Below are 23,443 nucleotides of genomic sequence, written 5' to 3' on the forward strand. Positions count from 1 at the left end.
AGTCACCTGACAAGTCGCTCCTGTGTGAAACGGCACTTAAGGTGGCACTCCTCTTTAAAAGAGCAGATCGGACAAACAGCTAATGTAAATAGACAAACGGTCTCTTTTTTCAATCCGTTTTTGCACTGGTAGTGGATGTAAAAAAAACGAATGTAAAAACGGATGAGAAACTGATAAAAAACTGATGTAAACTTCATCCATTTTTTACTTTGAAAAGATGTGACTGAACCGATTAAATGAATGCTCCCGCATGTGTTAGGCTGGCCATACAGGGTCGAATTTCGAAAAACGTTTTCTCTTGAAAATCAGAAAATTTGTGCCTTTTGTGATCCGATGATGCCACCATTGATTTTGGAAATTCGGCCAACCAAGCCTTAAACTGCACCTCACGTTGCTACAGAAAATTATTTTCGTGGCCGGGAATCTTCTTTTCTTTCCGGGAATTTTCGTTTCTTGTACATGTGCATTTCTTTTTCAATTACCTTTCTCGCACGATTCTCCCATCATTGATTAGAAAATCGTTTATTTTTCAAAAAATTTCCAACATGTCCGATTACTTAAATTAGATTGCCGTGGCCTAAACCTATGTGGGGTCAGTTCAGGCCCTTGGAAGAAGGTTGACAAGATGGTGTTATGTGTTTGATGTATTATCTGCCTATACACGATTGTTACATGATTTTTGAAGTCTCTCTATCCTGTACACAACCTTCTCTGTTTGTTTGATTTGCGTACCGCATAAGATTTTGTATTGTTGGATGTATTCAATAAAAACCCTTTCACCACTTAAGGACCAGGCCTCTTTTTCAGATTTGGTGTTTACATGTTTAAAACTGTTTTTTTTGCTAGAAAATTACTTAAAACCCCCAAACAGTTTTTATTGTTTTTTTTTCTAACACCCTAGAGAATAAAATGGCGGTCATTGAAATACTTTTTTTCACACCGTATTTGCGCTGCGGTCTTACAAGCGCACTTTTTTTGGAAAAAATTCACTTTTTTGAATAAAAAATAAGACAACAGTAAAATTAGCCCAATTTTTTTTTTATATTGTGAAAGATAATGGTACGCCGAGTAAATTGATACCAAACATGTCACGCTTCAAAACAGCGCCCGCTCGTGGAATGGCGTCAAACTTTTAGCCTCAAAAATCTCCATAAGCGACATTTAAAAAATTCTACAGGTTGCATTTTTTGCGTTTTGGGGCTCTAATTCGTGGAACATTTTTGGGGAGTGACATCCGGATTACTATGTTCTTTTTATTTATAAATTTTTTGCCCTTACTTTCTGTTGGGAGATTTGGGAGACGTCTTGCCCACAACTAAGATGGTTTTATTTGCCAGACCTCCAAGTCTCAGAACGAGGTTTGGCTCTATTTAATGGTGGCGCGTTACGGCGGGCCCGTTCCCCATTGAAAACGTCACGTATGACGAAACGCGTATGGGAGGGCACGCTGTGACGTCACCACGTGTTACGAGAGGAGGACGGGCTCTCGTTTTTTCCGTCCGGCTTGATTTTACATGTGAAAAACGTTCGTTTTTATGTAAGTGTATTTCTATTAATTAAAAAAGCATTGAAGTTTTTTACACTATGGGAGGCTTCTTTTCTTTTTATATTACGAAAGTGTACCTGGGTTACTTATGAGATTGTGGAGCGGCTACAGTGTATGGATCGTTCGTTCCTGAGGGATTAAGGATAAAGTGTTCGGTGGAAGCGAGGAGCTGCCGGTGACTTGGTACTTTAAACGCTCCTTGTGCTTTTACCATCTGGTAAGCGCACTGTTTTGTCGGTGGTGGGACACTATAGCGATAAGGAAGTGTGGAATCACTGTGGTGCGATCGTTTTCCTTTCTTGGATAACAAAGTTTTCATGGACTTTTCTTTATAAATTGTTTCTTAGATTTTTTAGATTTTTAGATTTATATATTATTTGGCGCAGCTCTTTTGTCCTTTTTTCTATCTATATTTATGTGTGTGTATCCCACTGTGGAGCAGCAGCCTTATATTCTGTGAAACATTCATTTGTAATTTTTGGATTATTTGTATTTATGTCTAAGATTAATTTTTTTGGGGAAATTCATTTGAGGAAAATACTTATTTTTTTGCTTGATATTTTTTCCACTAGCACGATAAAACAAGAGGAATTGTTTCCCTTTTTTTTTTCAGCGCGGTTTTATTTTCTTTTGCATTTTTTGCGTTACAGGGGAGGTTTTTATATGCGGGCGCTACTCACGTATGCACTCGCTTCTGTGCGCAAGCTCGTCGTGACGGGGTGTTTTTTTAAACTTTTTTTTTCTTCTTATTTATTTTAATTGATTTTATTTATTTTTACACTGTTTTAAAAAAAAAAAATGGATCACTTTTATTCCTATTACAAGGAATGTAAACATCCCTTGTAATAGAAAAAAGCATGACAGGTCCTCTTAAATATGAGATCTGGGGTCAAAAAGTCCTCAGATCTCATATTTGGACTAAAATGCAAAAAATAAAAAAAAAAATAAAAGAAAAAATGACATTTAAAAAAAAAATACCTTTAAGAGGTATGGGCGGAAGTGACGTTTTGACGTCGCTTCCGCCCTCCTATGGTATAGAGACGAGTGGGAGCCATCTTAGCCTCACTCGTCTCCATACCCAGCTAGCAGAAGGACCCGATCGCCTCCGCCGCTACCGACGGCTCCAGTAAGCGGCGGAAGGTGCGGGAGGGCGGCGGGAGGAGGGGTGGCACCTCTCCCGCCGCCGATAGCGGTGATCTTGCGGCGAATCCACCGTGGAGACCACCGTTATCGTACAGACGACCGGCGCCTGAAGAGATGGATATCTCAGTTGTGGTAGCAGCTGCTGCCGTTACCAAGATATCCCTCTTTAAATATAGGACGTACATCGGCGTGCGCTGGTCGGTAAGTGGTTAAATTAAAAAAATTCGATTGCTGCACGAAAATGGGCTGTTGCTGCAGCCCACAAATGGTGCGAAATACGAACGAAAATTCTTGGGTTGAATTTCGAAAGAATTTTCTTTAGAAAATTATATATGTATGGCCTGCCTTATAGGGGGCTAAAAGAGAAAGACATGTTTACCGATTAAAATGTTTTAAAACAAAATCAAACTGTTTTAGGGATTCCAAGGCACTTCTTGGTACACAAATTGCTGGTGAACCCTAAAACAGGTTGGTTTGGTTTAATAAACAAATGTCCGCATTTCTTCCTGTGTGTCCATTGGTAAGACTTTTCCTTCGCTTTCTGTCCTGGAGAAACAAAAGGAAAGGGGAAATCCCACCTTTGATAGCCGTCACTGGAATGTGTCCTCTTTGGACGATCGTTCACTCTCCATTCTGACGGCGACAGAAAATTTGGAAACTCCCTCTCTTAGCAACAGGGGTCCCCAGGCCAGAAAGGCGCTACAGGCCAATGGTGGTACAGAGAGCAGTAGAAAAAATGGAATTACGTACCGGTAATGTCCTTTTCCAGGAGTCTTTCAGGACAGCCACCTTTGAGAGACACTGGCTCCTCCCCTCTTAGGAAACACCGCCTTCATTTTCATGATTTAAGCCTCCTCCTCCCTTCGTTCCTCAGTTCTTCCAGAGTACCTCCGGCCAACTGGGGAGACACAAGAACACGTCAAATAAACAAACCTTTAAGTCTTACCTGACGGCCTCATGTAATGAGTTCCCGATGATCTGCAAAAAACTTGGGTGGGAACCGGTGCTGTCCTGAAAGACTCCTGGAAAAGGACATTACCGGTACGTAATTCCATTTTTCCCCAATCGTCTTTCAGGACAGCCACCTTTGAGAGGATAAGCGAGTACCCTGTCTTAGGGTGGGACCTACTGCTTGCAGCACCTTGTGACCAAAGGGCTTGGTCTTTGGCTGAGAGAAGATCCAATCTATAGCGCTTCACGAACGTAGAAAACTTGAACCACGTTGCGGCTCTACAGATCTGTTCAGGAGACACACCAGCCCACATTGTCTGCGGAGTTGCCGCTGTCCTGGCTGAGTGTGCTTTAATTCTAACTGGAGGCTTTAATACCCCAACCGCGCAAGTCTGCCCAATGGCTGACCTTAATCATCTGGTTAGCGTACGTCTAAAGGCTTTGGAACCCTTCCTAGCCCCTGGAAGTAACACCAAAGGTAAATCAGACTTCCTGAACTGGCTTTGTGTAACCAAAATAATGAAGGACACGTCCAAGAAGATGTGTTCCTGTTCGCTCACTGGTTTTGAACGAAAAATAGGCAGCATAATCTCTCGGACTCTCTGAGGATTAGAGACTACCATTAGGTAAAAAGGCCAGAATGATCTTAAAAACTGAATGGTCTGGAAAGGGAGTGCCTTAACAGAAAGGGTTTCGAGTTTACTCACTTTCCTTGCCGCAGTGATCGCCACAAAAAACACAGTTTTGAGAGTGATCAACCATAACCAGCCAGATTCCAATTGCTGAAAAAGGTTCCTTTGTGGGAACCTGTAAAACTAATGAGTGACCCCGACTGGGAAGGGGGCGACCAAAGGCTTGGTCTTTGCCTACTTAAGGCTCTAGGAACCTTACTATACCAAGGTCTGATGTTAGATGCCCTTCCAGGAATACGCTAAAAGCGAAAACCTGACTCTTCAATGTTTATGGGGCTAAACCTTTATCTGCCCCTGACTGCAGGAACTCTAGAACGGCTACGAGGCTGTGCACATTGAAGGAGTTCTCTGAGCATCAGCTGTTGAACCGTCTCCATACCTTCAAGAAAATGGTCTGAGTTTCTATTTACCTGCAATTCAGAAGAGTGGCTATTAAACAGTCTGAGACCTCTTTGCCCTTCAGCAATTCCTTCTCAGTAGCCAAGCTGCAAGAATCCACCTGGGGACCGCAGACTGGACCCTGGGAGAAGGGACACTCCTAGACCGGGAAAACCCGGGGGGGGGGGGTTCTACTGACAGGCCCTTCAGAATGGAGAACCACGGCCTCCTGGGCCCAAGAGGTGTGATTAGAAAATAGGTAGTAATCTCCACCTGAAAACTTCCCTGACCCTGCAGGAATCAGAACGGGAGGGGAGAAAGCATAGCACTTAGAGAAACCCTAACTCTGTGCTTTAGTGTGTCTGCTCCCGACCTCCCATCTCCCCTGTTCATGGAACAGGAGATGGCTTCCTTTGCGTTTTCCCTTGAGAAAAAGAGAGGTCTATCCAAGGAATCCCCCAACTCTGGGTGATCCATTCGAAGAACCTCCTGCTTGAGAACCTGGTTGCTCTGAGGAAATCTAATATCAGGATTTGCTCTCCTTCAAGACAGATCACTGAAAAGACAGGATTTTAATATTCGGCCCATCTGAGGATGGCCTTCGCTAGGACCCATAAGGATCCGCTCCAGGAGTCCCCGTCCTGTCGACGCAAGCCACTGCCAAGGGATTGTTTCCACGACTCTTACATGAAGTCTCCAGAGAACTCTGAGAGGTCCTGAGAACCAGATCTACTGTTCTCAACTCCCTCCAATTTGAGGATCTCTTAGATTCCTTCCTGTACCAAACAGGAGTCTAGGTGTGTACCCCAACCTAAGCCGTTCGTATCGGTATCGTAACCACCCTGGATACTGGGAAACTCCATTCTAGGTCTTGTAACAAAGGTGCTCCCTTTCCCAAAGGGACCTCTTTACCTGAGTTGGAACCAAAGAGTCCCAAGACCCCTGACTGTGGTCCCAAAGCTTCAAGATGAATAGTTTACAGAGGACGGTAACATGACCCCGTCCACTGAACTGCTAGGAGCGTGGCTGTCAGTAAACTCAACCTGCCTAACTGAGTTTTTGACGGTTGCCCTGGAGAAACAACAGTGCTCTGTCTATCTTCTGGATCTTCTCCAAGGAGGGAAGACCTTTTGTTCTGTTGAGCCCAGCACCTACCCCAGGAAGGTGACCCCCTGGTAAGGAATTTAAGTTGGGTCTCTCTAGGTTCAGAGGCCAACCCAGGCTCACTAACAGGTCTTTTGTTACCTGTTGCTCCCAAATCGACTGCGTCAGAGAAGGTACAAACCGGAGAAGATCTTCAGGACACACGATCACCGAGACTCCCCTGAGACGCAGGAATGCCAGAACATCTACCATCACTTTGGTGAAGATAGGAGGAGGAAAGGGATAGCCCAAAAGGGAAGTGCTTTGAACTGAATGTGTAGCACCCCTACAGAAGTTATCACTGCCAGCCTAAGGAAACGCTGGTGGTTCTCTGCAATGGGAATATGCAGGTATGCATCCATACTATCCATGCCCTGAAACAGTTTTGGTGGAAGAGGTGCCCTCACCCAGTGACCAAAACCAACGAAAGCCATCTGTAGGTGACTAAGACACACAGACATTTCAGGTTCAGGATGAGCCTGAACTTTTTTCCCCAAAGGCTTGTGAACCACAAAAATGTGAGAATAGGAGCCCTTTCTATATATCCTGCTGGGACCTGTATTACCACTTCCTGTTCCTCTAACTCCTGAAGAGGAAAGAAGGGCACATTTTGGCAGCTCAGTGACAAGGAGTCTCAAAAGAGGAGAGTTCTGAAAACTCCAAACGGTAACCTCTTACGATGATCCCCAACACAAACTGATTGGAGGTGATCATCTCCCACTGGGGGAGGAAGGCCTCTTTTTTACTGCTCCCCATATTTCTTCTTAAGGGGAAAGGCCTTTTTCTTATCAGCCGTGCGATCTAGCCCTGCTTCAAGACCTGGCCCAAACTGCAGTAAACAGTAGCAGTAACAGCAGCCTCCTGTAAAAAGGATTCCAGAGCTTTGCTTTGGACGCCTTGTCCCCCTGCCATGCCTTGACCCCCTGCCATGTCTTCAGCCTTGAGGCCCTCCAGGCTGAGTTGGTCAGAGCCGAAGATCTTGCATACATTCGCCTGGATTGAATCGAAGCAGCGTATGCCAACACCTTAAGCAGCATGGGAAAGGAGGATAGAAAGTCTCCTCTGCCGTCATTGCTTCATGCATTAATCTGGCTAAGCCGACACTTCATATTATGAGCCACCACTGTGGCCGCTATGGCAGGCTTAGATATTTTCTTAAGAGAAAAAGCCCATGCATCCTTCAGAAGTGAGTCCATCATTTCAAACATAGGGTCTGAAAGCATTCCCATGTCCCTGAGGACAGGTCAGTATGCCTGGACGTCTGAAGAAAGGTAGTCTCTAACCTGGGAGATTCTATTCCAGACAAGAGCTTCCTCTTCCGCCCAAGAAAAAACCTTTGCTTTAATGCACCAGAAAAGAAAGGTTTTCCTTCGGGACCCCGCCATTCCTGATGGCATCGATCAAGACAGCATGAACCGGGAACACCCGCTTCCCCCAGGTCCTAGTACATCTGATCGTGGGGTGACAATGCCTTCTTCCTAAAGTGGTATGAATAGCTCTCAAGAGCTTATCCACTTCATCCAGGGGGAAGTTTATATCGAGGGGTTCTTTTGGGTTCCCCACCCAAGCCCTCACCTTTATCAGATTCCCTTGGGAGTCTGAGACGGCACTGTCAACTTCTTCCTCAACTTCCTCTCTGGAACCCTCTAGACTCTCCCTTAACCTGCAGGAGGAACATCCATCGGGTTAGGTGGAACACTCTGCTGTGCTGGTGAAAGAGTGCTCTGGAGCTGAGGCCACTGGAACCTTCCCAGAAGCCGCCAGATATGCACCGTGTTCTGCTGCCTGTTTCCTGATGGCGCTCAAACAGGGACCTGAACCCTCTGAGGCCACTGGAACCTTAGGTTAAAGGTCTGACTGAGCTATCCGGTGCTTCAATACACTCTTTACCAAGTGCCTTTGAACCAGGGATTCCCCAAAGAGGCTCTATATGAAGGACGCTCCCTCCTAGAACCAAGGGGAGACTTGCTCATGTCCTTCAGAGACCTAGAGATAAAAGAGCAGCATAAAATCCTAAAAAAAAAAAGAAACACCAGCACTACTTAAGAGGACCACCGGGAGTGCCCTCCCCTAGGATCAATCTCCATCTGGATCCCAGACGCACTGCCCTTCCCCCCGACCACCTAGGGGGAAAAAACACCAGTGGAGCTACTGGTTGTAAGGTAAGGGAACCCCTCGCCAGGGCTTTTACCTTTGAGTGGCTGGTGCCGTTACTCCTGGAGCTCCCGAAGCCACTGCTTTGGACATTCTCCTGTTGAGGAAGAGTGGTACGAACGTGCCTCCAACAGCTACCTGTGCAACTGTAGAAAGAGGCTGCACCAGCCGAACGCTAGGTTCCCCTCCACGTGCCGCGTCCGGAACCGGAAGACGCGGATCCAACGAAGAGGTCCGCCCCCACCGGAATTGACGTCGCCCGCCAACCGGTCCGGCCTCTGGCTCCCAGCCGACTGGATACACAGGGGGGCCTTGGACGTCCTCGTTGCAGCGCCCCACTGGGCGAAACGCAGGGATGAACCTCCCCAAAAACTTCCTGCTTTCCCCAAGCGAAGATTGGAGTGCGTATATAGAAAAAGGTCAGTCAAAAGTTCAGCTTCCCCAGCCGACCGGACTGCCTGTTCCGTTAAAACACCCGCGGGTGAACGGACGGACGACCCTGTAAAACTTCCTGCTTTCCCCAAGCGAAGTTTAGGGTGTATAGACAGTACGAACGCTTCAGCTCCCCGCTGATCCGACTGTCAAGGGCCGACCGATAGACGGTCGGGTAACCGAGTGGGGCCGGGGCTCCGCTCGGATAGCTTCAGTCTCACCAACCGAATTCAGCTAAGGTTCCTTAGCGATGTCTCCCCACCGGAGGAAACACCATAACTGAGGAACGAAGGGAGGAGGAGGCTTAAATCATGAAAATGAAGGCGGTGTTTCCTAAGAGGGGAGGAGCCAGTGTCTCTCAAAGGTGGCTGTCCTGAAAGACGATTGGGGAAACAGAAATTCTAATCTTCCAAAGTTTTGAAGATAATTCCACTTTAACAGCATCAAGCAGCAAAATCACATAAATAGATTAAGAAACAGGACAAAGAGTAGAAAGGGAGTAAAATTATCCGAAATTGTTATTGTATATGGTAATGGAACTTACCTCCCACACATGAAGAATATCATGAAAGCTAAATTCCCTTTTAAATCTGATCAGCAGCCATCGAAAACAAAAATATAAATAACCAGAGTCCTGAGATTCTACAAAGGAATGCACACAAAGCATATGTTAAATACTATAGTGCCGAATGTCCCCTTAGACTTACATTACTGTGACATAATACACACCAAGATAACTGCAAAATCCACTGTCCAGTAAACGCAGCAAAGTGCTAAGCTGCACCAGCTGTGTCTTCATGCCTTGCATTTGTTCCTCAAAGTTTTGATGCTGAATAATACATTAAAAAAAAATATGTAAGTAAAGGCTTACAATGGATCTCACAGTATAAGATATAGTATAGTAGAATGGTTTAAAGTGGTTGTAAACCCTTACACATATTCAGTGAACTGACTGACCATAGGTGATACACAGACATAATACAAATCTTTCTATATAAGTTGTACCTGGTTATCTGCAGCCTTTTTTTCTCCACGGCCAAAGTGCATAATTTATATAGCTTGCCTGAGCTTTCAAAAAGCCGGGGGCTGGGGAGCTTAAGTTACTCTGCAGATCTCAGTGAGGGGAGATCTGAGAGCTGATTGAAAAGAAAGGACATATCTCTCTTCACACAGCACACATGAACAGAGCTGGGGCTACCAATTGCAGGCTGTGAGCTGGAGCGCCTTCCTCCGTCACCTTTTTATCTCTTGGTGTCCGGAAAACTTGTCACAAGTGACTCGTGCAGACAGCAGAGGAGTCAGGCAGCAGAGAGAAATCACACTTCGTGCACACTATAGTGGGATATTCTTTGTTCATATTTCATGTAAGGGGTTTGCAACCACTTTATTGACAAATACAGTAAAACCTTGGATTGAGAGTAACTTGGTTTGAGAGCGTTTTTCAAGACAAATTTTTTTTTATACATTCTGACGTGATATACAAGCAATATCTTGATATACAAGTAGCGTGACGTCACAACTGAGTATAAAATAGAGAAGAGAGGCGCCTCTAAGTGTAGCAATATGGTTACAGTTAATGAAGGTACAACATTTAGCAACTCACATGGTTGATGAATAAAACAGGCACAGCTAAGTATGCAGGCATCCGGGGGGTAAAGCTGTCGAAATAGACCGTCCTCCACACCGTCATCATCCCTTCCATGCTGCGATCCATGAGCGCTTCAAACCTCACTTTCAGATCGCTCTACTGTAGGGTAGTCTTCCCTGTCACGACTTCAGACTGACAGCGGTAAGAGCCGGTGGTGCGGAGGATGGTCTATGCGGACAGCTTTACCCCGGATGCCTGTATACTTAGATGTGGCTCTTTTAACCACTTAAGGACCGGAAGATTTTCCCCCTTAATGACCATGTCATTTTTTGTGATACGGTACTGTGTAGCTTTAACTGATAATTGCACGGTCATGCAAAGGTGTCCCCAAACAAAATTGACGTCCTTTTTTCCCACAAATAGAGCTTTCTTTTGGTGGGATTTGATCACCTCTTATTTTTTGCACTAACAACAAAAAAAGGCCGACAATTTTGTAAAAAAATATTTTTACATTTTGCTATAATAACCCAAATTTTTTTTTAAATTCTTCATCAGTTTAGGCCAATATGTATTCTTCTACATATTAAAAAAAAAGAGAGAATCGCAATATGTGTATATTGATTGGTTTGTACAAATGTTTTAGCATCTACAAAATAGGGAATAGATTTATGGCATTTTGTATTATTTTTTTTTATTAGTGATTTTTAGCGGGACTGCGACATTGCGGCAGACAGATCGGACACTTTTTTGGGACCACTGACATTTATACAGCAATCAGTGCTATAAAAATGCACTGATTACTGTATAAATGTCACTGGCAGGGAAGGAGCTAACACTATGGACAATCAAAGGGTTAAATGTCTTCCCTGAGAGGTGTTTCTAACTGTGGGAGCAGTGTACTGACTGGAGGAGAGAGGAAAGGCAGATCTCTCTCTCTCTCTCTCTCTCCTGACAGAACGGGAATCTGTTTGCTTACATTGACAGATCCCTACTCTGCCTCTCTGTGGAGCAATAGCAGGTGGCTGGCAGACATTGTGGCCGCCGGCCACATGCATCAGCTGTGCAGCAGGACGCGCGCGCGTCTGCAATAGCTGTTTAAAGGGCCAACATACAGCTACAGCGATTTGCGGGAACGAGTCAACCTGCCGCAGTATAAAATGACGGCGGCTGGTCGGCAAGTTACTCATCAACCATGTGAGTTGCTAAATGTACCTTCATTAATATAACCATATTGCCTCTCTTCTCTTTTATACTCTGTAGCTCTTGCTGGATTTTGCTTCTAATCCCCCTGTGGAGGCTGCCATTTGTGGTCTGATGTTTTATGGTTACACAACCTATGACATTGCTATAATCTTTTTATATGGACTATAAACTGAAGGATTTCAGAATAAATGGTTGTGGAACAAATCATCTGAGTTTCCATTATTTCTTATGGGAAAATTTGCTTTGTGTTTTGGATTACAAGCATGTTTCCAGAACAAAATTATGCACCCAATCCAAGGTTTTACTGTGTACAGTAACAATGCTGTTTAATATTCAGCTAATGGAGCTGATTTCTTGCATGTAACCTTTGACTTGTATCAGAAAACTGAATTTTATTTGAAAGACCAAACAATGCAGGGGCCTAACCACTATCTTACCCCAACCTGCCACTTAAACCTTCCTATCGGTCCATTAGTCTATCACTATAAAAGGACCAGTAGGGAGTATAAAGCATGTTGAATATTATGTGATCACTCCAGATACAAAAAGTGCACAGTGGGGTTCTTCTTTAAATGGTTATGCATAGCTACGCTTCATTAATGAGAATAACTGAACAATTCTTTAGTCACTGCAGTCTCTCCTCTCAAAGCACAAGTTTACATTATCAGTTCATTTACCATTTGATCCATATATGATACAAAGCACCAGAAAGCATCCACTTCATTTTCCATCACATACAGGACAGGGGAAAGTAAGTCACTCATGCCTTGAACATATCCTTAAACAGAGAACAATTGTGAAAGATGAATGACACAGAAAAAGCAAATAGGGTTCCATTGTTCAGCCGACACTTTACATTCAGCTATTCTTGAGGATCCCTGTATGATTTTAGAGTATATGGCCAATGTCAAACTATTCAAGACAAATAAAAAAGGTGCACATTATTTTTGGTGAAGCTTTAATCCCAAACAGTTTTCAGTATTTTCATAGTTTCATAGTTAGTAAGGTTGAATAAAGACACCAGTCCATCCAGTTCAACCTGAGTGTCTACAATTGCCCCTGTACATTGCACACTCACATCGGTTCCTACCCTCAAAGAGCCCAGAATTCAAGGTCCCCATTCATATACTAGGGCGAATTTTTTGGACAGAAGTCAATTAACCTACCTGCATGTCTTTGGATTGTGGGAGGAAACCGGAGTACCCGGAGGAAACCCATGCAGGCACAGGGAGAACATGCAAACTCCAGGCAGGTAGTGTTGTGGTTGGGATTTGAACCAGTGACCCTTCTTACTGCTAGGCGAGAGTGCCAACCACTACACCACTGTGTCGCTCTTTTTTTTTTTCCTGGTAATCCTCTAAATAAAACACTTCTGTCCCTGAGTGGGTATGCTCACTCCTCCACCATATCGATGTATCCATCTAGGGAGTAACGGTTGTCACCCAGGCTGAAGATGTCATTGTCCCCTCATTTCCATTACATAGGAGGTGGGGGAATAGCAGTTTACAGGAGGGAGATGGCATTGTGCTTTTAGTTCAGCTCACAGGAAGTTACAAGGACAATGCATTTCTGGCACAATAAGAAGGTATCTTCTGTACTTGCTGAAAATGTTCTTAGCCTGAAATAACATAAATGCAGCCACCACATGTAATGACTGGTAAGCTACAACACATCGCAGTTTTATTCTGGAGTTTAGTTATCCTCTAAAGCTGAACCTCAAAAAAAGAGATATTTAAAAAAAAAAAAAAAAACGATTGGGCCACATTCACACCTGAAAATGGGCCCAACACTGATTGCATCCAAGAACCAGGCAATCAGCTGTGGGCGGCAGCCCGATTAAAAGCAACGAGAAGCTGCCGGTGTTCTATCGATTTGTGCCTTCTGTCGAAAAGTGCCAATTAGCAGGAGTGACATCACCATAGCACATGTGCACATCGTATGAGAGTTTTTTTTTTGACCGGCAACACCATTTCATGGCACAATTGAAAGTTATGCAAAGAGAGGGGCGGAGGGACACTGTAGATGTCAGATTGTGTCTTGCTGTAAACCCGCAGCCCAACAGCAAGGCGCAATATGACAAATATGGTGTCCTCCTGTTTGCATAGCAATAAATTGTGCCTGAGAAATGGTATCTACCGTCGAAAAAAAGCTCCTACGATGTGCGCATGCACTATGGTGATGTCACTCCAGATGAGCGGAAAATCAGCTGGAGCACCCTTCGGTTATGTGCATGCACGGGCACTTTTTAACAGTACAACCAGATTCCGCAGCTAACTTCGGCCACTCATGCAGCAATCACCTGCTAGTGATTAGCCCCGGATGCATTTAGTAGGCATACCTACAATCACAAAGTCCACTCAAGGTACCTAAAAGATCTCTACTAAAAGAATAATGGAGATGACCACTGCTGACTACTACTTCTTAAAAAAAAAAAAAAAAACATCAGTTCCTTGGCTGTCACACTCATACAGTGGCTTTAGCACCTCCTGAGACAGTAATCCAGAACACGCACATCAGGAATTCTGACTTCAAAGTGGCCGTAAAGGTTATTTATTTTTTGACTTCTGTTTGCTACTACCCCCCAATTCTCAATAGTTCCCTTTCGATCAAGCAATGTGCACGTGAGTCTCCGCTATCCTAGGACTCCCTCTCCTCATTGGCTGATCACAGCCAGTGAGCCAATGAGGAGAGAGTAGGGGCGGGGCCGAGACACGCCTCTGTGTCTTATGGAAGCATAGTGCAGGGCTTTGGAGTGAGCATACACAAGCACCCCCATAGCGAGCAGTTTGCTATTAGGGCACTGGTCTAGGGGAGGAGCCAGGAGCACCGGCGGGGGACCCTAAACCAAGAATATCTGGGTTGCTCTGTGCAAAACCACTACACAGAGCAGGTAAGTATGAGAGGTTTGTTTTTTTTGTTTTTTAAAGATGAACCTTTAATACCACTTTTACTTTGACCTAACTTTGTGTATACTTCTAGGTCAGTGATAAAGAAAAGTAATGAAGCCAGGCAGCTGGAATTTATAGAAGATCAACAATGGTAACCTCTGTTTCTCTCAGCACAGCTTTTCTTTTTCCTATTAAAATCCTACAGTAATGTCTCATGACACATCACAGCCAGACTAAGTCTGGCCATACATTAAACTATTTTATTCTATTTCCTTTAGATTTACCTTCAACTATGAAGTAAAAGGGTCTGCCTAATTGCATGCAAATTAAAAGTGTTTAGGTTTGACCCCATAATTACATTGTTTTGACAAATCTAAAAGGAAAAAGATTGTCCACGAAAATTGAATGATGTATGTCCAGCCTAAGAAGGGCTATAACAGTGCCTCTAGGCTAGGCTGCACCCTGATATTAATCATCCTGTGACACTTCCCTCCCAAAGAATTGCATCCATCTGCATTCAATTCTTCCTGTGCGCTGAAGCTAAAGCAGAATTATTTTCTTTCTGAGCGATCATGTGAGTAATTAGACCCAGGATAAGGATTTTCCTGAACCACAAGGTTACAGGCAATCTGATGATTTTACATATTGAAGTGGTCAAGCCCTGGAAATGTTAGCCATGTCCTATACATGTTTCCATGCTTCATAGTCAATATGCTTTCACCATGCCTAATGAGCCTGCACTTCTATACATCACAGTAGTTTTGTTTAAACCAATGCATCCATCTCTAGAACGTTAAAGAATTGACAGTACCATAGATTGTTCATTATGTACAACTCTGAATATTATTCAGTATGATATAAGTAAATCTATAAAAAAAAAAAGAAAACAAATCGTTCTTATGCAGTTTTTGCACTTGACAAAGCTTAAAATATAAGACTGTATTTAGCCAGCCTTGTTCTTGTCTGGGAACATTGTTTTCTGTCCTGATCAGGCAAACACTGGAAGGAAATGGATAGAAGACATTACCGTCACAGCTGAACACTTTGTTTCAAAGAGGAGGATTTGAATGTCAGCCTGATAATATCTCAACAATCAATTTCTCATTACTGCACAAGCGATCTGGATAAATCATCCCAGCATGCTATTTAACACGTGCATTGCTGAAAGGCCCCAGCCTCGCTACTGCACTGTTATATAATTAACCAATAAGCCCCCTCCAGCATCAAAAGGATTAACTGATGACAAATTGGATCAAAGGAAACATGCATAGCATTTACGCTACTCCATCTTCTAAAGCTTTAGACCTAGACTCTAATTAAGTGGAACAACTAAGTGACTATGTAGAGAACACTCCTAAAGCAAGACTCTTTATTTGCAATGCCTAAAGAGCAATGGCGCCGATTCAGGAGTAGCCAACACTAAGCAGGTTTAAAATGACACTTGAGGGCTGAAGGGCCCTGTAATCTTGTGTTTGCATGATTTTCCCCTGGATACAGACCAAACACATAATGGTTGATTTTTGGTTTTACTAACTTAAAGTGTTATTAAACCCAACAGTAAAATCAGTCTGTATATGACGTAAAGAATGCTTGTTATGCTCACTGTGGAACCTAAGGGGTTAATTCTTTGCACTGTGTAAAGAGGCTGTCTGATCCAGTCTTCTTGGCTCCTCCCCCTTTTTACTGTCCCCAATCCATCTGCTGATAGAACAAAGCCCTGGGAGGCACTCTGCACGTGCTCAGTTTGGTGTGTATTCTTCTTTGGGAGGGTGCATGTGATTGCCACAAGGCCAATCAGCACTGTCCAGACAAAGTCAGGGGTCATGCAGCCTCATAGGACAGTCAGAGAACGAAAACTCCCTTCTACAAGCTTTAAACGCTGCTCGGACAGACACGGATAGAAGTCACAAGACTGCTATATACTGCTGATGAGAAAAGATTTTTAGCAGTTTATTTTTACTAAAATAATTGCACTTCCATTTTCTGTGTACCATGGGAGACTAGTCATAGTGAACGCAGGGTCAAAGGTTTAATAACACTTTAACTAGCCCTTGTGTACCTTGTATATCATTCCCTGTGCTGATATCCCACGTATTAGCAGAAAAGGACAGAATTCAGTCGTTTTTTAAGTCACACGGTATTTGTGCAGCGGTTTTTCAAATGCAATTTTTTTGGGGGATAAAATATACTTTACTGAATTTTATTGTACACAAATACTAAACAATGCACAATTTTATGGAAAAATATAAAAGAGGATTATGCCAAGTAAATACACAGCTAACAGGTTACACTTTAAAATTGCATACGACCGTGGAACGGCATCAAACTACGGTACCTAAAAATCTCCATAGGTGACACTTAAACGCCTTTACAGGTTACCAGTTTAGAATTACACAGGAGGGCTGGAGCGAAAATGACTGCGCTCACTGATGTTCACGCTGATACCTCACTTGTGCGCTCCGATCACTGTGTATATATGAATGTGGAACTTACGTATGAGTTGCGATCCTCACCTTCCATTTGAGGATGCCCCACAGATGCTTGATAGGGTTTAGATCTGGAGACATGCTTGGCCAGTCCATCACCTTTACCCTCAGCTTCTTTAGCAAGATAGTGGTAGTCCTGGAGGTGTGTTTGGGGTCGTTATGTTGGAATACTGCCCTGCGGCCCATTCTCCGAAGGGAGGTGATCATGCTCTGCTTCAGTATGTCACAGTACATTTTGCCATTCATGGTTCACTCAATGAACTGTAGCTCCCCAGTGCCGGAAGCACTCATGCAGCCTCAGACCATGACACTCCCACAAACACAATTGACTGTAGGCAAGACACACTTGTCTTTGTACTCCTTACCTGATTGCTGCCACACACACTTGACACCATTTGAACCAAATAAGTTTATCTTGGTCTCATCAGGCCACAAGACATGGTTCCAGTAGTCCATGTTCTTAATCTGCTTGTCTTCAGCAAACTGTTTGCGGGCTTTGTGCATCATCTTTAGAAGGCTTCCTTCTGGGACGACAGCAATGCAGACCAATTTGATGCAGTGTGCGGCGTATGGTCTGAGCACCAACAGGCTAACCCCCCCTGCCCCACCCCTTCAACCGCTGCAGAAATGCTGGTAGCACTCATACCTCTATTTCCCAAAGACAATCTCTGGATATGATGCTGAACACATGCACTCAATTTCTTTGGTCGGCCATGGCGAGGCCTGTTCAGAGTGGAACCTGTCCTGTTAAACCTCTGTATGGTCTTGGCCACCGTGCTGCAGCTCAGTTTCAGGGTCTTGACAATCTTCTTATAGCCTAGGCCATCTTTACGTAGAGCAGCAATTCTTTTCTTCAGATCTTCAGAGAGTTCTTTGCCATGAGGTGCCATGTTTAACTTCCAGTGACCAGTAAGAGAGTTAGAGCAATAAACACCAAGTATAACACACCTGCTCCCCATTCACACCTGAGACCTTGTAACACTAACGAGTCACATAACACCGGGGAGGGAAAATGGCTAAATTGGGCCCATTTACACATTCTCACTTAGAGGTGTACTCACCTTTGTTGCCAGAGGTTTAGACATTAATGGCTGTGTGTTGAGTTATTTTGAGGGAACAGCAAATTGACACTGTTATACAAGCTGTACACTCACTACTTTACAGTGTAGCAAAGTGTAATTTCTTGTCACATGAAAAGATATAATAAAACATTTACAAAAATGTGAGGGGTGTGTGTGTGTGTGTGTATCCCTTGTGATATAGCAAGGGCTGTGATAGGCCCCTTTTTATGGAGAGATCTAGGGTCTATTAGACCCCAGATCTCTCCTCTGGCCTCCAATGCAGTCGATCAGACACAGATCTGCTGCTTACCTGGCCGTTAACATCCAAGTACACAAAGAACCAAAACTGGAAGTGACAAAATCATCGTGGTTCCCAGGGTCACAGAGGGAGGAATAACATCAGTTCCTCTCTCTCTGCGTGTAGTGCAGCTGATGCGGCTGATCGCAGCTGTCCTGGTCTCCTGATCGGAAAGGAGAAAAGTGATCGAGTGGCTAGGCATCAGCTGTAAAATTTGATACCAGGATGATGCCTGCACCTGTATAACCACTGAAAGCCCAGGATATCATGACGCCCACCCAGGTGAAGTGGGTAATATGCACTTATGCTGTACCCAGTCTTATTCGAATTGCTCAGTCCTGTTTAAACAAAAAGGTAATTCACACCCTTAATGTACCCCCACTGCACTCACCCAAAATCAGGGAGGTTGTACAACAATCCCTTACCTCTAGGGTATACACCTGCCAAGAAAACGATATCCTTAAATTAGCACACTTTTCAGACTTTCTAACTTTAGCATTGCGAAAATGTTTCCAAGTAAACTTCAGCTGTTCTTTATACAAACTGAAATTACAAAATCCAAACTCTACATAAATTGTGATCTGCCGTGTGGGACCAATAAACATCTTTGGTCACCAGTGGTGCATTAAACACATCTGCTTTGGGGGAGATTTACTAAAGCTGGAGCGTGCAAAATCTGGTGCAGCTCTACATAGAAACCAATCAGCTTCCAGGTTCTTTTGTCAAAGTTTAATTGTTAAAAGCGGATTGGCTACCATGCACAGCTGAACCAGATTCAGAGCACTCCAGTTTTAGTTAACTTCCCCCATTGTGTGTTAGGCCCGGTTGATACTGGTGCAACATGTGATCCGACTTGTGAGAGCACAAGTCACATGACATGTCAAATTCAATGTTTCCCTATGAGAGCCTTCTTAACTGATCCAACACTCCAACTTTAGAAAAAGTTCCTGCAGTACTTTGGTCCGACTTCAATGCCATACAGTGTAAAAAGTCACATTAAATCAGATCACGTTGTAGGACAAAGTCGGACAGGAAGTCACGTGACTTTCATCTCACAGCAGTGTGAACCTGGGCTTAAAGTAGAACTATAGGAAAAACTTTTGATATTTTTTCTTGCCATGTGTGCCCCATTGCAGAGACTTCCCAGCACTTCCTGTCCCATAGCCAAACAGGAATTGAGAAGAAATCACTACAAATTGAGGGAATTCCTTGGGGACCCCCAGGTCACCAGAACTAGTGTCCCCATTGGAAGATGTCCCTTTTATTTCTTTTCTGGGGACAACCCAAAATTTGGGATTTTCTTTTACTTTCAATGATAATGGTAAACAAGACAAGTAGAGGGTGAATCTCCCTAATGGAGGCAGAGACAACAATATAAATTGAAGTGTTCTAATCTACCTCCACTCTGTCCAAGACTAAAAAACAAGGTTTTGCATTTAGATATACTTTGTGTGTTGTGTAAAGACAGCCCATTTATTAGAATGGGCTTTCAAACGCACCAAAATGAACCAAAAATCATGGCGGCAGGATTTTCAACAGCGTGCTGCAACACAAAGCCTTGTGCTGCAATGCGCATGCATTGAAAGGGTGCGCTGGGATGCAATACAGAATGAATGGCAATGCACACTGGTGTGAACAGGCCTTTAAACCTATGGGGCCATGGCTCTACACCTTAACCACTGGGTGGGGGTTAGTGCAGTTTACTTTATTAGGTTTGGTTACTGAAAAATTAGGAAAAACTGTTCTCAATATCAAAGTAAATTTTTGGGGTAAATCATAGGGTACCTGTGGCAAATTTATATACATTAAAAAAAAAAGCAGACTGCGTGTTATTTACCCTAATCGGAAGATATTAGCATGCCTATTGGGGTGTATTCACATGTGCAAATGCACCTCTCTCATCAATCAGCTGCAAGAACCCTAGTATTAGCTGTGAGTAGGCAACCTTCTTGAAAGCAACGGGAGGTTGCCGGGTCTCGCAGCTTTTCACAGACTACCTGCGTCCAAGGCTGATCACTCGCATGTGATCGCTGCATGAGCAATTAAATGCGACTGGGTGTAATTGGCTGCAAGAGCCGGAAGCCTCCCATTGCTTTTATTAGGACTGCTCGTTGCCCCTAATCACGGGAAGCCCTGATGGTGTTCTTACAGCTGATCACAGACAGAGTGCATTTGCAAGCGTGAGGGTGGGGGACATAACTGCATGTCTTTTTGTCTATTCTTGTTACTGCCCTGCCTCTTCACCTTACCCAATCAGAGAACACTTTGTGTTCTGAATGGCGCCCGTGCTGAGGGCGACCTCCTGTGTTCATAAAAGCAGCAGGGCACTTACTCCACATTGGGACCTGGAAGCTAGTGAAAATACATTTCCAGCCTCTAGAGGGATCCCACAGGTATGCTACCTGCATAATTACATAGGACTAAGCTGGACCAATGTATGTATGTATGCATGCATGCATCAGCAACCACCAATGATGGGGGTTTTAAAATAACACTCACCATCAATGGCTATATGATTGTTTTCGGGGTTAAAATGCCACTGACCACCAATGTTTTGGGAGGAGGGAGTGGTGTCCACCAATGATTGGGGATATACATATACACACACACACACCTGTCACTGCCCAACCTATCATAAAAGGAATGTTGATCATCCCTTGTAATAGCAATAGTTAAATGAAAAAAGAAAAAAGAAGTGTTAAAAATAAATTCCAAATCCATTTTTCAAAAATAATTTTTAAAGCAACACTGCCCCCCTTGCACAATTGCAAATGCACATGTAGGTCTTGCACGCATATGTAAACAGCGATTGCACCACACGTGAGGTATTGCCATAAACGTCAGTGTGAGAGCAATAATTCTAGGACCAGAGCTTAACCATTAACTGGTAACCTATAAAAGCCTTTAGAGCCTTTGGGTACTGTCATTTGTCGCTATTTCCTGGGCATGCAAAATTTTAAATCGTAAGAGGTTTGGTATCCATTTACTTGGCGCAACATAATATTTTTTATTTTACCAAAAATAGTTTTCCATTGGAGTTGATTTACTAAAACTAGAGAGTGCAAAAATCTGGTGCAGTTCTGCATAGAAACCAATCAGCTTGGAGAATTTTACATTTTTTTTGTCAAAGCTTAATTGAACAAACTGAAATTAGAAGCTGATTGGCTACCATGCATAGCTACACCAGATTTTTCACTCTCCAGTTTTAGTAAATCAACTCCGCAAGTGCACGAAAATATATTTACAGTAAGAGTATTTTTTCCTGAAAATGTGTGTTTGATAAATGATGCATAAATATAGGGTGACATAAAAAAAATGCAACAGACACCATTTTATTCTCCAGGGCCTCTGCTTTCAGAAAATATATAATAGCATTCCAAGTACCTTTTTAGCTGGTTTTAAAATGCAAAAATGGTCAAAATTTACCCGGGCGGCAAGTGGTTAAAGTGCCACTGACCACAAATGATTGTAGTATTGTTTTTTTTTGGGGGGGGGGGGGGGTGGGGTAAAGTTTTGGATCTATCCATGACATGTAACCATTTCACAGAATGCAATTTAAACCTTTTAACTTTTCTTCCTTTCAACTTTCTTCCACCAATAAGAAAAGCCAAGCACACCTTTCATTTATGTTTTTAAATACTTCAGTACCAGCATGTTTCCTAATGTCCAAAAATCTGTGACCATCTTAGGTGTCTACTTTCCAAAGGGGTCATTTTGGGGATGTTCATATTGTCTTGTCATTTTTATTTGATAAATAACAGAAAAATTATTTTTTCAAAATATAAGATTTTATATAATCTCATTTTATAAAAAGTAAATAATATAGTAAATATAGTAAAAAATGTAAACAAAGAAAAAGCAGCGATTATTAAATAGCACCTAAAGAAAGAAAGCTTTCTGGATTTATAATAAGATCATAATACAAGGTAAGGTCACAACCCAATATATGTATCTCCTTTCTATCTATACTCCTGGGCTCGTTTTAAAGCCATTTGTGAGGATCTGTTATGACACATAATTACAGCAGTCAGAACTGGTGCAAACCGATCTGCCCACCTATGTCTGAGTGGGTCTGTGAAATAAGAGAACTACACTCCATTGAACAGATGATACACATTAAAGAGAAACCTCTCGAGAGATTCCTGATCGCTTGGCTCCAATAGAATATTTCTGTACATCCGATGCTGTTCTACAATACTTATAAGGAGTAGTTTCCCCAATCCCTGTCTCTGACCAGCCCCACCACCCTGGGAACGGAGCAATAGATTATCATTTCTCCTCTTTACCCTACTTTCCCACTTCCTTTTTTTTCCCCACAAATAGAACTTTCTTTTGGTATTTGATCACCTCGGCATTTTTTTTTTATGCGCTATAAAAAAAAAAAAATACAACGACCATCATTTTTGATAACGAAAAAAAAAATAACTATATTTTTACTTTCTGCTATAAAACACAGCCAATAAAATGAAAGAAAACTAATTTCTTCATAAATTTAGGCCAATACGCATTCTGCTACATATTTTTGGTAAAGAATTCCCAATAAGCATATACTGAGGTCTGCACAAAAGTTAGAGCATCGACAAACTATGGGATATTTGTATTTCATTTTTTACTAGTTATGGCTGTGATCAGCGACTGACATTTGGACACTGACACTTTTTGGGGACCAGTGACATGAATACAGGGATCAGTGTTAAAAAAAAAAAAATATGAACTGTCGCTGTACTAATGACACTGGCTGGAAATGGGTTAACATCAGAAGCGATCAAAGGGTGAACTGTGTGTGCTAAGCCTGTGTTTTACTACAGTGAGGGAAGTGTTTTTACTAGGGGGAGACATGGATCCATGTCCCTGCTTTGCAAAGACACAGGATCCATGTCTTCCCTCCTGTCAGAACGAAAGCATCAAATCTGCGGTACTTTCTGATTGACTCTCGTTGTGTATAATCAAAGTGGGAGCGAGCAGCCGGCGGTGCTCATTCGTGCCAGCTACCCAAAAGTGCAGGATCTCACACACACACACACACACACACACACACACACACACACACACACACACACACACACACACACACACACACACACACACACACACACACGTGATCCTGTGCACAGCTGCGCCCTGTAGCATTAAAACTGCTATAGGGCCATCAGCAAGTGGTTAATAAAAAAAGATTATACATCAGCAAAAAAAGCTCTGTTAAAAAAAGGGTTAATTGACTGAACAATTGTCAAACTATCATAGCACAGGAAAAATGATCCGGACAGGAAGAGAGTGCAACATGCTGGTCCTGAAGAAGTTAAAAAAGTACTGAGCAATGCGTCAAAAGTTATGTAACCCATAGCATACTCAGTAGTCATCTTTTAATGCATGGACTGAAATGAATGGAAGGTAAGATCGGATTGGTAGCTTCAGGTTACAGCACACTGAACATCATCATTGCTCTTTCGTACCAGTCTGAATGTGGTATTACAAAGGAA

General features: G+C 43.1%; 1 protein-coding gene across 1 annotated transcript in view; it reads right to left on the reverse strand.

The window, feature by feature from the left end:
* TBC1D15 (TBC1 domain family member 15) overlaps positions 1-23,443 on the reverse strand; it is a 132,030-nt gene that overhangs the window by 17,083 nt on the left and 91,504 nt on the right. Inside the window, exons 12-14 of the mRNA XM_077468513.1 lie at positions 11,908-12,008; positions 9,169-9,268; positions 8,984-9,081 (exon numbers count right to left, since the gene is read on the reverse strand). Of these exons, the coding sequence (XP_077324639.1) occupies positions 8,984-9,081; positions 9,169-9,268; positions 11,908-12,008 (299 nt within the window). The remainder of the gene's footprint in view (positions 1-8,983; positions 9,082-9,168; positions 9,269-11,907; positions 12,009-23,443) is intronic.

This window comes from Lithobates pipiens, unplaced genomic scaffold, assembly GCF_037356315.1.
Source record: "Lithobates pipiens isolate NorthernLeopardFrog02 unplaced genomic scaffold, aLitPip1_a1.2 Scaffold_8, whole genome shotgun sequence".
In the NCBI taxonomy this organism is placed as follows: Eukaryota; Metazoa; Chordata; class Amphibia; order Anura; family Ranidae; genus Lithobates; species Lithobates pipiens.